The following is a 13,736-nucleotide window of genomic DNA, read 5'->3' as shown; positions in this document are numbered from 1 at the left end:
GTCTTGCAGCTAAGTAAACTTTTGAGGTACTTGTACTTTACTTGAGTATTTTCAACGTTATATTTCTACTCCACTAGGTAAATACTGTACTTTTTAGTCTCGTACATCTCAGAGGTAAATATTGTACTTTTTACTTTTGACCTCTTATGGATGGAGTTCTCAGATCTTGTATTTAAGTAATAAAAAAATGTGAAAAGAAAGTTAAAAGTAACAATACTGCAGTGTGGAAATCCTCAGTTACTAGTAAAAGTTATACATTCAACTTTTTACTGAAGTCAAAGTATAAGTCAAATATACATAAAGTACCAAAAATAAACTATTATTTGAGAACAATCTCACTGGATTATACGTATTGATGCATCATTGTGTTCATAGGTTTAATGTTGCAGCTGGTAAAGGTGGAGATCATTTTAAATATTTAATATACTGCTGGGTAGCTTGTGATTTTCCACCCCAGTTATCAATAAAGTTCAGTCATTTCAAACATACAATAAAACATTTAATTTATTTATTGATTAAACTTTGTGACATGAATTTGACTCTGAAAAGTAAAAAGTACAACATTTCTCTCTGGGATGTATTTAGTAGCATACAATGAAAATACTCAAGTAATGTACAAGTGGCTCAAAACTGTACTTAAGTGCAATTCTTGAGTACATGTTGCTAATGCTAAATGCTACATTCCACCACCGAACATGCTGAAGTATTGAGATAATCTAAAAAACAGTGAGTTTCACATTGTAGCAATGATACCCAGGATGTTTAGCTGTGATGCTAATGATGATCAGTGTTTACACACACACACATACACACACACACACACACACACACACACACACACACACACACATCTGTTTCCCCACAAGAATGTTTAGCATCTACTTTCCCCGCCCAATAACTCAAGGTCAGATCCTCTCGAATGATCTCAGCACTTCTGGCTGGAGGTAACCGGACCCCGCATCAGTGACGACGGACAGCGGCCGCCGTCAAGACTGATGAGGAATTTGAAATTAGTATCTGTCTTCAACCGGTGGAAATTTTGAGAAAAAAACCCCTCATGGCTCCTATTTCCTCAACTCGGCAAAAGGGAAGATGTCTGAGCAAGGCACCTGTCCTTCAGCCTACCAAACATAGCACACTGGTTGTACTGGGCAGTTGAATAAAGTAAAGTATTGTATTTGTATGAAACGTTTTCTGACTCACTTTGTCTTAAAACTTGCATTCTCTCTAATGGCCATTAGGGGGCGACTTGGGTTGCAAAAAGAAATCTGGTTGTATAGAAGTCTAGTCTAAAATGACTCTACTTCCCTCTTGATTTATTCCCTCAGTAAACATTGTAAACATGAGTTTATGGTCTCAATCTCTAGTTTCCAGTCTTCTTCAATACAGCATGATGTTCATTTAGTAGATTTTAGTCCATTTAGAGTAAAATTGATGATAAAGCAGGGGATGCTTTAGGGCGGGGCTACCTTGTGATTGACAGGTCGCTACTACGGCGTTGTTCAGTGTTCAGTTGTACTAAAAGACATTCTAAGAAGACGTTTAAAGCATGGTTGCCAAAATTAGCATACCAATCAATATCACAGTAAATGAGAATTACGGATGCATCATGCTAACCAAGCTAGCTAGCTAGTGTTAGCTGGTAGCTTAAGGCTTGCTATGCTAACGGTACCTGGCCCCACCAGGCCTCGCTCCTACCTCTCGTCCAAAAATGGTCACATCTGGTTCCAAAAAAGCAAGATGGCAACGAACAAAATGCCAAACTCAAGGCTTCAAAACGGTGGACAAAACAAACCAATGGGGGACGTCACAGCGACGATGTCAACTTCTTTTATACAGTTTATGACTGTTGCATGCTGTAAAAAAAAACGTTTTGGAAATGTAAAGACAAAAGCTGCATACAAATTCACCCCCCAAAAAGTAATTCAGTGGTTACAAGCAAGTTGTAAAAAACAAAAATGTCCATAACCCAATATGAAATTATGGCAATTTGTTTGTAAATGGGGGAACTGATCTATAAAATCAGAACAACTGCTTTTATGACAACCCCCATCCTGTCCCACACATTGACATTCCACGTATCGCGTTGTCTGAAAAAACTATAATGCCAACTTTTTTTCTGCCGACAGGGTTGTTTTAGGCCACAGATGTGAAATATATGAACAACATGTGATATTTGCATGCATTGTTTTATATCCGGGGTCAGGGTTAGTTTGCTATTTGGTGTTTTCAGTGTGAAAGACATCGTGGCCACAAGTGGTAAATACAGAATAATGATGAATGTTAAAACATTGAGCAAAAGTAGAGAAGAGTCATAAAGTCAGTGGTCTGTTACACAACAATGACACTAGTACATGTACAGGATTAAGCACAGGTGTCTTGTATCCTCTTTCAAACGAGTTATTGGCTCTATGTTCTGAGCAACACAAATGTTAGTTAGTCTTATGTGGTTTGATCAGCTTTCTATTTCTGATTTGTTTTTCCCATGCTTGGGCATCTTATTTCCCCTTTGTAAATGATGAAACTTATCCATCACCACTTTGCAGATTTTTTTATTATAGTCATTAGCTTTCTCTGGGACACTTAAAACCCTAATTATCGCTCTTTCTAGCTGCCCACCCGGCCTCGTTGGCCTCACAGCTTCCAGCTTATGTCGTAGCGGCTCCTGGCAGTCCCTGTGCCCTCGGTGTCTCGCCCAGCGACAGACAGTTGGGTGTGAACCATCATGCAACAGGGGACGGGAAGTGCACACGGTAACCCACACCGGCTGCACATGTCAGGGTCATAAATATCTCCGCAGCGTCGGTGGCTTAATGCGCTTTCATATTTTTGATGGATGATTTGAAGGAGACGGAGAAAGGGGTACAAGGACGACGGGTTAAAATTTAAATTCATTAAAAGTCTTCAAGCAGATTTTAACTTCTGTTTTATGTTTTACTTTCTTACACAATATTCACAAATCTTTCATTTCATCAATATTTTGTTATATTATTTTGGCAGAGGTGATGTATAAGCTTCTGCCTGCTTGTTATATTGTTTTAATGTCCTTTAATTAAAAAGAAGAAGAAAAAAAAAACGTAGTCAAAAAATGAACTGTCAGCAAATTTGTCAGGCAGATTTGGGGAAGGCCCAGTCACTGGACCTTTTCAGGGGGCCCAGACATTTCTGTGAGCCGGGCCTGCTCGTCTTTCAGTCAATTTGTCATCACAGTGTATTCCCTGTGTGTGTGTGTCCGTGTTGCCTGTGTGTGTGTGTGTGTGTGTGTGTGTGTGTCTTTACGTGTGCGTTCGTGAGTGGTGTAGATACTGCGTGAGCGGCTGCCCTCCTCTGAGGAGCAGTTATCAAAAGGCTCTAATAAAATGAATCACCGCCAGCTCAAACACAGATGCAGCCACTCAGCACCACCAGGCCTCGACATCCATGTGTGTGTGTGTGTGTGTGTGTGTGTGTGTGTGTGTGTGTGTGTGTGTGTGTGTGAATGACATGGCACTTCTTGATTTTAAATATGTTTCAGTGTCCTTACGGATTAATCTGCTGAGTTTTTTCTCCATCAATTGATCGATTGACTGTTTGGTTTTTGAAAATAGTGAAAGCAGTGAGAATTATTGTCACAATTAAGCCCAAAAGTGACACCTCACACGATATTTGTTCAGTCCAAACCTCAACGTTATTACTAACACATTAACATTAGTAACAATATTACAAAGAAAAGCAGAAAATCTTCACGTTTGTGAAACTGGAACCATGAAAACATTTTACATGAAAAATGACTTAAACAATTCAAATGCTTAGCGTGCAAAAATCTGACTTCGTTGAAGTAACCAAAGCTGTCGAATAAACGTAGTGGAGTGAAAAGTACAATATTTCCCTCTGAGACGTAGTGGAGTAGAAGTAGAAAGTGGTATGAAAAGAAAAGAGTCCAGTAAAGTACAAGTACCTGAAACCTGTCATTACTTGTAAGCACTAGAGTGAATGTATTTAGTTCCCTTCCACTCCTTGGTCGGTAGCTTTTTCACCGGAGCGTTCCTTTAAATGCCACTTGAGCAAATACGAGAGACATTACGTGACCACATGCAAATGTAGAATCTCAGAAATATTTTCTCCCTGACTTCATAGGAGCTCGAATGAGACGGACAGCTGAATGTGACAGTGATACTGCAACATGTAGCGCGGCGTGAATATGTGTGCGTGGCTCTAGTTCAAGTTACATCATCACACCTCGGCTTCATTTACAGCTGAGGAGGGTTTTCATCACCATCGAGGTTTGTGTCGTTCTGTCTCAGACTCCACAATCTACGTGACACCGGATCAACTGATACGGTGAGCTGGCTTCAAGAGTTCCACTATTTTAGGAGAAATTATTCAGAAGTTTGTAACCTCCTGCACACCAAAGCTCGATTGTGTCCAGTCAGACGTCTGAGAGGACTACTTTGTGTTTGGTGGAACAAAGACAGAGGCCTACATGTAAAACTAAAAGCCGAAACTGTGGAACTGCGCCAAACTCCCCATCAGGTGTTAAAATCTCTCTTATGTGTGAGATTTGGTTCAAACCACGACACTGGTGCCTGATTGGACGAGAGCCACGGGAACCCCAGGGAGTCCCCTGTGACACAGCCATGATGTCACCAAGGATATATATATCTATATATATAGATATATATCTATATATATAGATCTATATATATATTGGCGCCTACATTCACCCTCCACCCTTTCTTCTTCTTCTCAAACTAACCCACACACACACTTACAGACACATATACGGCGTTACACTTATTTCATACACATGTGGCGTGTAAGCTTGGCCTCCATTGTGTGACTTGTTTCCTTGCCTGACATAACCATTACATGACTACGGCCGCCATCTTGCTGTCTTTTTCTTTTTGTTAAACGATTAGTTAGGTTTAGACAACAAAAGTACTTTGTTAAAAGGTTAGAAAAAAACAATGGTTTGTGTTAAAATAATCACGTAACAATACAACATTACAATGTAACGTTATAATGTAACGTTACACTGTAACATTATAATGTAACATTACAATGTAACATTACAAAATAACATTACAATGTAACATTACAATGTAACATTAGAATGTAACATTACAATGTAACGTGACAATGTAACGTGACAATGTAACGTAACAATGTAACGTAACAATGTAACGTAATAATTATAACTACTGTAAATAAATAACAACAAGAAGAAGGGCATCAATATAACAGCTGATTCAACATTTTTAGATTATATGAACAATAAATTAAACTGAGTTTAAAAAAAAGGTAATACAGAGATAAGGAAGGACACCGATTTATTTTACATATTAGAAGATGAAGAAAAAATGTCATAAATGACCTGTAAAAGTGTGAATAAGTGTCTTTCTTGAACTTGTGCAGATATACTCTAAATTTAAAATGTGTTTTGAGCAACAAAAACAAAAAGTATCTTATAATTTTCTCTTGTCCTGCCTTTCTGCCTTCTCGCTTTTATTCTCTCTCACACACACAATTTAAAAATCATGTCAGTGACTTGCGGCTTCGTACGATGACGTCCTGTCCACATTCGTCACACTTAAGAACTCGATTCTGAGGCTGGACTGGCTGGTTGACCCAGAAACTCTTTTCACAACTGGATGAGCTAATGGAGTCCAACACAAAGTGACCTGTTGCCAGGAGCTCGCTCTCACAATGCTAACGGTTCACGAGTCTGTGGTTCATGAAACAAATCTAAACTGAAGTGACTTTATTTCTTAAACACCATACATGTAACCTGATGCTGGGGATGTCTCAGTTCACTGAATCATTTCTTGCTTTCAAACTCTACGCTTAGAATAAAAACAAGCAAAAACCAGCGAGACTGGAGGAAGATGACATAAAACAAGGTCACTGACTAAACGAGGCAGGAGTGTGTTTACACTAAAGATAAAGAGAGAAGAAGATATGATAAGCAATCGTCCCACATGGAGGTAAAGCAGCAGCTGCACTTTTAAACGCGCCTGTTCTCTCTTTTTGTAACACACGCTGTGTTAACCACACCTGTCACGCTGTAAAAATCAAAACCCTCTCAGAAATTTACGAGGTGTTCGGTCATATTGTGAGTGTGCACTGTAGGCCAAATGTGTGTGTGTGTGTGTGTGTGTGTGTGTGTGTGTGTGTGTGTGTGTGTGTGTGTGTGAAGTTGTCAAAGTCAGCATGTTTTTGAAATTAAGGTGCCTTTAATGTATCATTTAAAGCTCATAATACCACGGATCATATTACTGTGTGTAATGTGTAAAATGATCACTCTGCAGTTCTCTTCCTCGTCTATGAAGCGTTTTAGCATCTTTCAGCTCCTTCATTTTTGTTTTTTTTGGCCCACAGATGTACTGTTTTGGTGTATTTTCACTGCTCTCATCAACCCCCATTCTGGTCGAACCAACAAATTAGCAGCTCGCTGGTGAACCTAGTGGAGCATTGGGCAGCTAAAGAGACAAGATATTTCAGTCAGCAGTTGGTGGAAGACTCCAAATGAATGCTAAGGCCTTTGCTGGATCTGTTACAACTGTATTTATTAACACATTCGCCACATCTGATAATATGTCAGATGTTCTGTTTACAGCTTGCTCTGCTGCCCAAGTGTTGATATCAAATACCGCGGCTATATTTATTTGGCCTATGCACTTAAATGACTTGGGCTCAGTTTTATATCTAGACACTATTTACGTATAGGTTTTAATTTGTAAAATGCTTTTGAAGACTCTTCCGAAAGGATTTTTGTTTAAAAAAAGAAATGCTTAACCGCCACATGTGTATTCAGGTGACAAAGCGCTCTGGTGGTGACTCTTTTATCTGTCGGGCCCAAAGGAGGATAAAGTATGACTTCATTATAGAGCCCCAAAGGCTGCAGGAGGAGGAGCTTGTGTTGGATGGATGCATCTACGAAATATCTGACTTTTACGCTGTTTGCTTCCTGTTTCAGCACTGTCTCTTAAAAATGACGTTCACATACTTAAACCAAACCTTACCCATAGCGGTATTAGATCACAAAGCGCCTATCGTGTGGTTCTGGATGGTAGTTACAAACAATATATTTAGTCATTTAGATTAGTTTTATGTTGTTTTTGTGATTTTTTTGTTTCAAATTTCTTTCAAATTTTAAAGACTGAATGGGACTGAATCTGCTGACACAGTCTCAAAATGACTAAAATGCGTGTGTGTGTGCGGCTGCGCATCAGGCTTTGTATGGATTGTGCTACAAGCATCAGATGACAGAGCTGTGATGGAAGCCTGAAAATAGAAACAAGGAGGACACGGAGGTAAATCAGATTTACGCGCACGATAAACACTCCTAAATCCAGCCGTCTGAATCCACAGAAACAGAGAGCTCAGAGCAAAGCCTCGCTTCAGACCGGAGCTATTTCACACCTCACGTAAAAAAAACCCCATCTCTCTCTACCACACACACACACACTTTATTCCTCTTTTCTATCCATCTTTACCTTCTGAATCTCTTCCTTGAATCACTTCCTCTTTAGCTCACATAACCCTCACACACAGGTGCCGTTTACTTCCATTTATACGATCATCCCATCAAATCCCAGCCAAGGCCCATAATGGCCTCGAGGTATGGGAAGGTACACACACACACACACACACACACACACACACTAACACACACTAACACACACAGTAATAAATGCCTCTCTAGCGGCCCGGCTGTTCGAAGAAAACTATTAAAAGCTTTTTTTGGAATTAACAGCTCAGGACTTTGTACGACCAACGAAACAATCGTAGTTAGGTTTTAGCATTTTAGGAAGAGTCTAAAAAAACTTGTTTCTTTAAAAAGTTATGTCTATTCTAGTACTTTAATAAACTTTGAATAACCAAATACACAGTGTTTTGTGCCGCAGCGGGATGGGGCGGAGCTTCAGCATGCCACCTGCAGGCGCCGCCTTGTTCATTCAAATTGCTAAGAAAGCAAAGAAAGTTGGATTTACTAGTATAGAATTCAGATGAAATTTATCCAGATCTTCCGAAAGCGATGAGTCGATCGAGCGTGCACACAAGCGGTTCCTTTAACCCCGATGGTGATAACATCGATGATTTAAATAATGGCTATTCAAAGGGGTTCCTACTGGGAAGTTGATTTACCTCAAACACAGTGATCCGCTGAATTACAGACGTCTCTTTCCCAATGTCAGTGCTGGGCCTCACGGCGTCACGTGACGGACAGGAAGTGATTCTACCGTTTGTCCACCATTTTTCCCTCAAAGCCCGGCGCTCTTCCTGGGGGCTTGGAGTCAGCGAGCGACAAGCAGTTCTTCGAGAAGCAACGCTTTCAGGTGCCAAGAAAACCTTTACGCCGCAACAGGGAACGCATTCTGACGCATTATGACGCATTCTGACGCAGAATCAGAATCAGAAAAGCCAACACAAGACTGATCTTGGTTGGTTTGGATCACATACACCTAAAAGCAATTATGTATTCATGGTGTGAGACTGGTTTGAATGGTGCAGCTCCCTCTAATCAATAAATCAAAAGCTAAAAATCCCTTTGAGTAAATATCTAGAAACCTGTTCCCGTCACGTTCCGTCGTCGGACAACATTCAGCAACATGTGTGCGGTGGTATTTCGTGCCCTTGGCAGCATGTCTGATATGCGTAGTCGAAGAAAACTTTTTAAGCTTTGGATTTAGACACTTGAGGCACCCACACATACATGCGCGCGTACATTCATAACACTCAAACACACAGTTGTCTTCTTGTTTTAGCTGCCGGGTCAGCGGGTTAATACCAGAGGACTGTATCACACTTGTTAATTGCCCCATATGCACACATGGCCGTACAAGAATGCGGTCACTGCGGACAGAAGACAACACAGATGTTCCCTGTCAACCCCGTTGTTCTGGCTAGAAAATGGCCTGATTGAGTGAATAAGTTGAAGTCCTTACCGGCGTGCAGGGTCGACGGCGTCGCCGCCGTTTGAGATGCGCTCGGTTTTACCAGCGACCAGGTCACCGGCGCTGCCGTTGGTCTTCGGCGCCTTTGGGTGACCTGCGTCCAGAGAGCTCTGTTGCAGAGAACCCCGGGCCTTCTTTTCCTCCAGCATGGCCCGAAAACACACACGGACATATAAACAACACAACCACACTTACTCAATGGCTTTATTCACACACACACACGTGTACACACACACACACGTGTACACACACACACACACACACACACACACACACACACACGTCTACTTCTGAGTCTGATTTCTTTCTTCGTTGAAAGCATGTCCCGCCTCCAAATCCAAAAGGTAAATCCCCAAAATGAAGAAGCTGTTTTGTTACGAAAAGAAGTTTCATACAAAAGTAAATGAAGGAAAAAAATAATTCCTGATGTAACAAGATCCACCCGCAGTTCTGGAAAATTAAGGCAAAGGATCCGCTTTCATGGGGCGCAATAAATCAACTCTTAAAAAACAAAAGAGCTAGTGTAAAACCAAGTCAGTCTTCTCAAGTCCTCCAGTATTCTGGAATTTCAACCCAGGTGTTCCCCGGAACTCGAGCATTTCTGAGGGCTTAAAGCCATCAGTGGGATCTGAGCAGCGAGAGACTGGAAGGAGAAACGCTGCATGACACGACACACTTCCCTCTGAGCCAGCAGCTGGAGAGAGAGAGAGAGAGAGAGAGAGAGAGGGGGGGGGGGGGGGGGATAGAAGGAAGCGAGCGAAAAACAGTCTTGAGGGTGAGAGAGAGAGAGAGAGAGAGAGAGAGAGAGAGACAGAGAGAGAGAGGTGAGGAAATAGAAAGAAGCGAGCGAGAGAGTCTTGAGGGCAAGAGAAAGAGACAGAGAAAGAGAGAGAGCGAGAGAGAGACAGAGAGAGAGAGGTGAGGAAATAGAAAGAAGCGAGCGAGAGAGTCTTGAGGGCAAGAGAAAGAGACAGAGAAAGAGAGAGAGCGAGAGAGAGACAGAGAAAGAGAGAGAGAGGAGAGAGAGAGACAAAGACAGAGAGAGAGCACGGAAGTTAGATGAGGGTGTCTTTAAGTTCACAAAATATCACTCATTATTATAACTTTTACTAATTTTATTTCTCTTAAAAAGCACATGCACCAGGACATCGGGTAACAAAGTTAGCTTCACACTGGCTCCCTTGACAGAAAACGTTAATGGGATGGTTCCATTGGATTTTAGGGTTATTGCAGAAAATAAGCTCTGTGGCAAACAAACGCTTATGATACTTACACGTTTAATCGTCACAAATAGACACCACTTTTATGATTTTTGAAGCGTGAATTTATGCTTGCGTGAACCTCGAGCATCAAACCCACTTCGAGACGAGGGAACAAGAAGTGCAAAGGCGCTGACTCATTTATCCGATGAGGTTCTTGACACCGGAGATTATGAGCTACAAGTGAGAAACAACCCTGAAACTCACAGACTTCTCTACGATCAGAGGAGTCGCCCCCTGCTGGCCATTAGAAAGAATGCAAGTTCAACACACTTCTGCAGTGGCCTCACTTTTTTTAGAACTGGAGGTTGCCGCCTGGGTTTTTACAGGTGGAAATGTTGAAGGATCAGTTGCACCAGATCATCAAAGTCCTGAGGATTGATACCATGAGGACCATGAACGTCTGACTAAATGTCATCAAATAAACGGAGAGGATGTCGTGTGCTGCACAGACTGTTAAAGAAATTCCTGATTTCTGATAAATTGAAATTGAGCTAAACTAGAGCCACGCTAAATGAGCACAAACATTCATATAAAATAGTTCCAGTATGTGTATGAATCAGTATATGAGAGAAGAACATGTATAGACAAAAGATCTTAAACTTTATAAAGATCATATACATTGTTTTGGTTGCTGTTGGTGTCCTCTCCCTCACTGCCTGACTGAACGGTGGCCTCTAGTGGTTCTCAGTGGTAAGTACATAGAAAGAAAAGTCTGCTTCACCAACTTCTTATACGCATTTAGCAACAAAGATAATAAAGTTGTAAAGGTGGACAAAATAAGGCTTAATAATGTCACATATAAATATATAATAAACATTTAAGGTGATTTAAACAATTTTTACAATCGTGATTATTTGCCTGTTTTGCAGCCTCAAAATATTTTGTATTTTTTGTATTATTAGAGCAAAATAACACAACTTTTGGTCACTACATGCGTGAGAATTCAAACTTATTGAGAAGGTCCACCGAGAACAAAAGTAAGAACCTTTACTTTCAATACTGGTGGTTGTTTCTTGGTACTAATTTGCTATGCAGATTGTGAATATTAAACACAAAATATTCTGTAATTATTTGACAGAAATGGCAATAAACCCATCATACACATCACTTATAGTTAAAAATAAGAGACATTTGAGTCAGAGGACGTTGTTAAAAGTATTACTTTGTTTCACAATATACAAAAAAGAAAAATACAATCCAGCCACTGGAATAACATTGACAAAAACACACAGTAGTAGTACATCAGTACAATGTAGTGCAATGTGTTTCACAGTCAGCGAGTACTTACATTAACCAGCCACAAGGGGGAAGCAACAGCTCTCATAATTCTGTACAGTCCGAAATAAATCAGCAAATATTTACACTTCAACAGAGAAAGAGACACCGACTGGTTTGTAATGTTGGGTCAGCGCAATTCAGTTTGACAGAATTAAAAAGAGAGACGATGCTCAAATAAACCAGTCTGTGTGAAGGCTTCAAGTCATTCCTTAAAGTGCCTCAAACGCGTAAAACAGAACTTTTTAAGTCAAAAGTTTAGCGGAATATGAAGAATTCTTTGATATGAATTATTTTCAAAACACAAGCATATTAAATCAAATGCCCCAAAAACCATGAGTGAGATGCTGCTTACTCTTAATTAATGCTAATTAATTCAAGTACATCCTCTATCAATTACAGTTCCCTCATCATATTATCCCGTATTATGCCCCAAAAAGCACATTATATTGTTACACTAACAGTTTTAGACAAATTAGATGTAACATGTGAAATAGTGAGCCGTTACCTTTCGTTTCCATGTTTTCATGCTAAGCTAAGCTAACTGGTTTTACCGTACAGACGTGTGGTTATCAACGTTTTCTCATTTTTCTGCCTTTCATCAACACTTAATTACTAAAAAAAAAAAGATTAACTTACTTTATTTTCTAGTATAGACAGAATAACACGACTAATAAGGTTAAATCATTTAAAGAATAACATAAGCACATTTCTCACAGTAATCAGTACTCTGTGATTTTCCCGCCCATTTGGTTTGATTACACAGCTCAACGTCTAACTGTGTTTTTTTACTTGCTATCGTTGCATTTCTCTGGAGGAAACTAAGATTTCATATAATTGTAGGTTACAGAAATTACAACCTGTTTCCTTTATATTGTTGTGAATTTAACAGCAGCACCAGGCTTCAAAACAACATATTGTACCAACATTTGATAATAATTTAAAACACACGTCTTTCTCTAGCTTTGTCCGTCTTTTATCTCAAACTACACTCTTTAGTTTTCATCATTTAACCTCCGTGCAAACAAACCCCCCCCAAAAAAACAAAACATGTTGCGCTTATAATGAACGATTTTCGGACAATCGACCCTTTGCTAAGTCCCGCCCCTTTAATGCAGACTGGCCAATCATAGCGTAGCATCAGCCAGCTCCGACCAGGGTCCGACAGCTACCCAGTCTTCATTTTCAGGCTGGTTTTGGTGGATTTGGAACTAGTCATGGTGAGACGTTGCGTAACAGTGATACTCTTTAAATGGAGTTTCAGATTAAACTTGTTAAACTGTGATCTTTATCTTTTTAAACAGTTCTCGGTGCTGAATAAGGGTACATCCTTCAAACACATATTGTATTGTATATATTGTATTCTTCCGTCTGCTTCCATCACTTATTCGCATTTCTTAAAATTAGGCCAGCTTGATGGAGTAGAAGTGTGGGGGGGGGGGCTTAGCAGAGGGTCAATTGGCGGCGTAAAGAGTTTGATTTTCAACATCTGTTCTTCTCTCTTTGTCTCGTCTGTATCTCAACTCTTTCCCCTCCTTCTCTTCATCCACTTGCCCTCTCACCTACCTACCTTCTTCCCCCCCTTCTCTCTCCCTCCCTCTCTCTCTCCCTCTCTCTCTCCCTCTCTCCCTCTCTCCCTCTCTCTCTACGTGATGTTGGATATGGGGTCGCTGATTTTCAGACACCTCCAGTAGATGGTTCTGGCCATGGTGAACAGAGCGAGCAGGATCAGCAGAACCCACGAGACGTAGATCCCTTTAGAGATCTGGGCGGGCTTCCACGTACCAACCTGAACACACACATTATTACACAACATCACTTCATGACTTCCACCCAATTCATATTATTTATCTTGTGAAACACTTCATACTCGGCCTCTAAAACAAGCGTTTGAAGAAGGAGGAAGACCAGCTTCCTCTTCTAAAAGAGGATTTGTTCTACAAGCATCATAACTATCGTCACTCAAATGTCTTCACACGCACCACAAGTCCTGCAGTGGAGGCGACGAGGACAACAAACAGCAGGAAGCACAGTAGGCTCCGCCTCCTGGGGTACCGCCGACCAATAGAAGAGCTGGAAAAAAGACAAGAAAAAAAAAGGCAGAATAACATTTAATAGTGGAAACAGAGAGAGTCGGTTGGGGGGAATCGTTGAGGCTCTTACACTTTTCGGCAGTGTGGACATCGGGCCAAGGTCCGGTCCGAAAACTCTGTCCACTGGAAGAGAAACAGAAAGCGGAACGTCGAAAAAATAAATAAAGAAG

The 13,736-nt window shown here is 40.7% G+C and overlaps 1 protein-coding gene across 1 annotated transcript in view; it reads right to left on the bottom strand.

The window, feature by feature from the left end:
• Positions 1–11,340: 11,340 nt before the first annotated feature.
• Positions 11,341–13,736, bottom strand: part of LOC137885946 (type I phosphatidylinositol 4,5-bisphosphate 4-phosphatase-A-like) — a 5,780-nt gene continuing 3,384 nt past the window's right edge. Inside the window, exons 5-7 of the mRNA XM_068728304.1 lie at positions 13,637–13,689; positions 13,456–13,546; positions 11,341–13,262 (exon numbers count right to left, since the gene is read on the bottom strand). Coding sequence (XP_068584405.1) covers positions 13,119–13,262; positions 13,456–13,546; positions 13,637–13,689 — 288 coding nt within the window. The 3' untranslated portion in view covers positions 11,341–13,118. The remainder of the gene's footprint in view (positions 13,263–13,455; positions 13,547–13,636; positions 13,690–13,736) is intronic.

This window comes from Cebidichthys violaceus, unplaced genomic scaffold (genome assembly GCF_023349555.1).
Source record: "Cebidichthys violaceus isolate CVI_PGR_0920_01 unplaced genomic scaffold, fCebVio1.0.p SCAF_41, whole genome shotgun sequence".
NCBI classification, from domain to species: Eukaryota; Metazoa; Chordata; class Actinopteri; order Perciformes; family Stichaeidae; genus Cebidichthys; species Cebidichthys violaceus.
The sequence above is the reverse complement of the archived record's forward strand: the minus strand, read 5'-3'. Positions and strand labels throughout refer to the sequence as shown.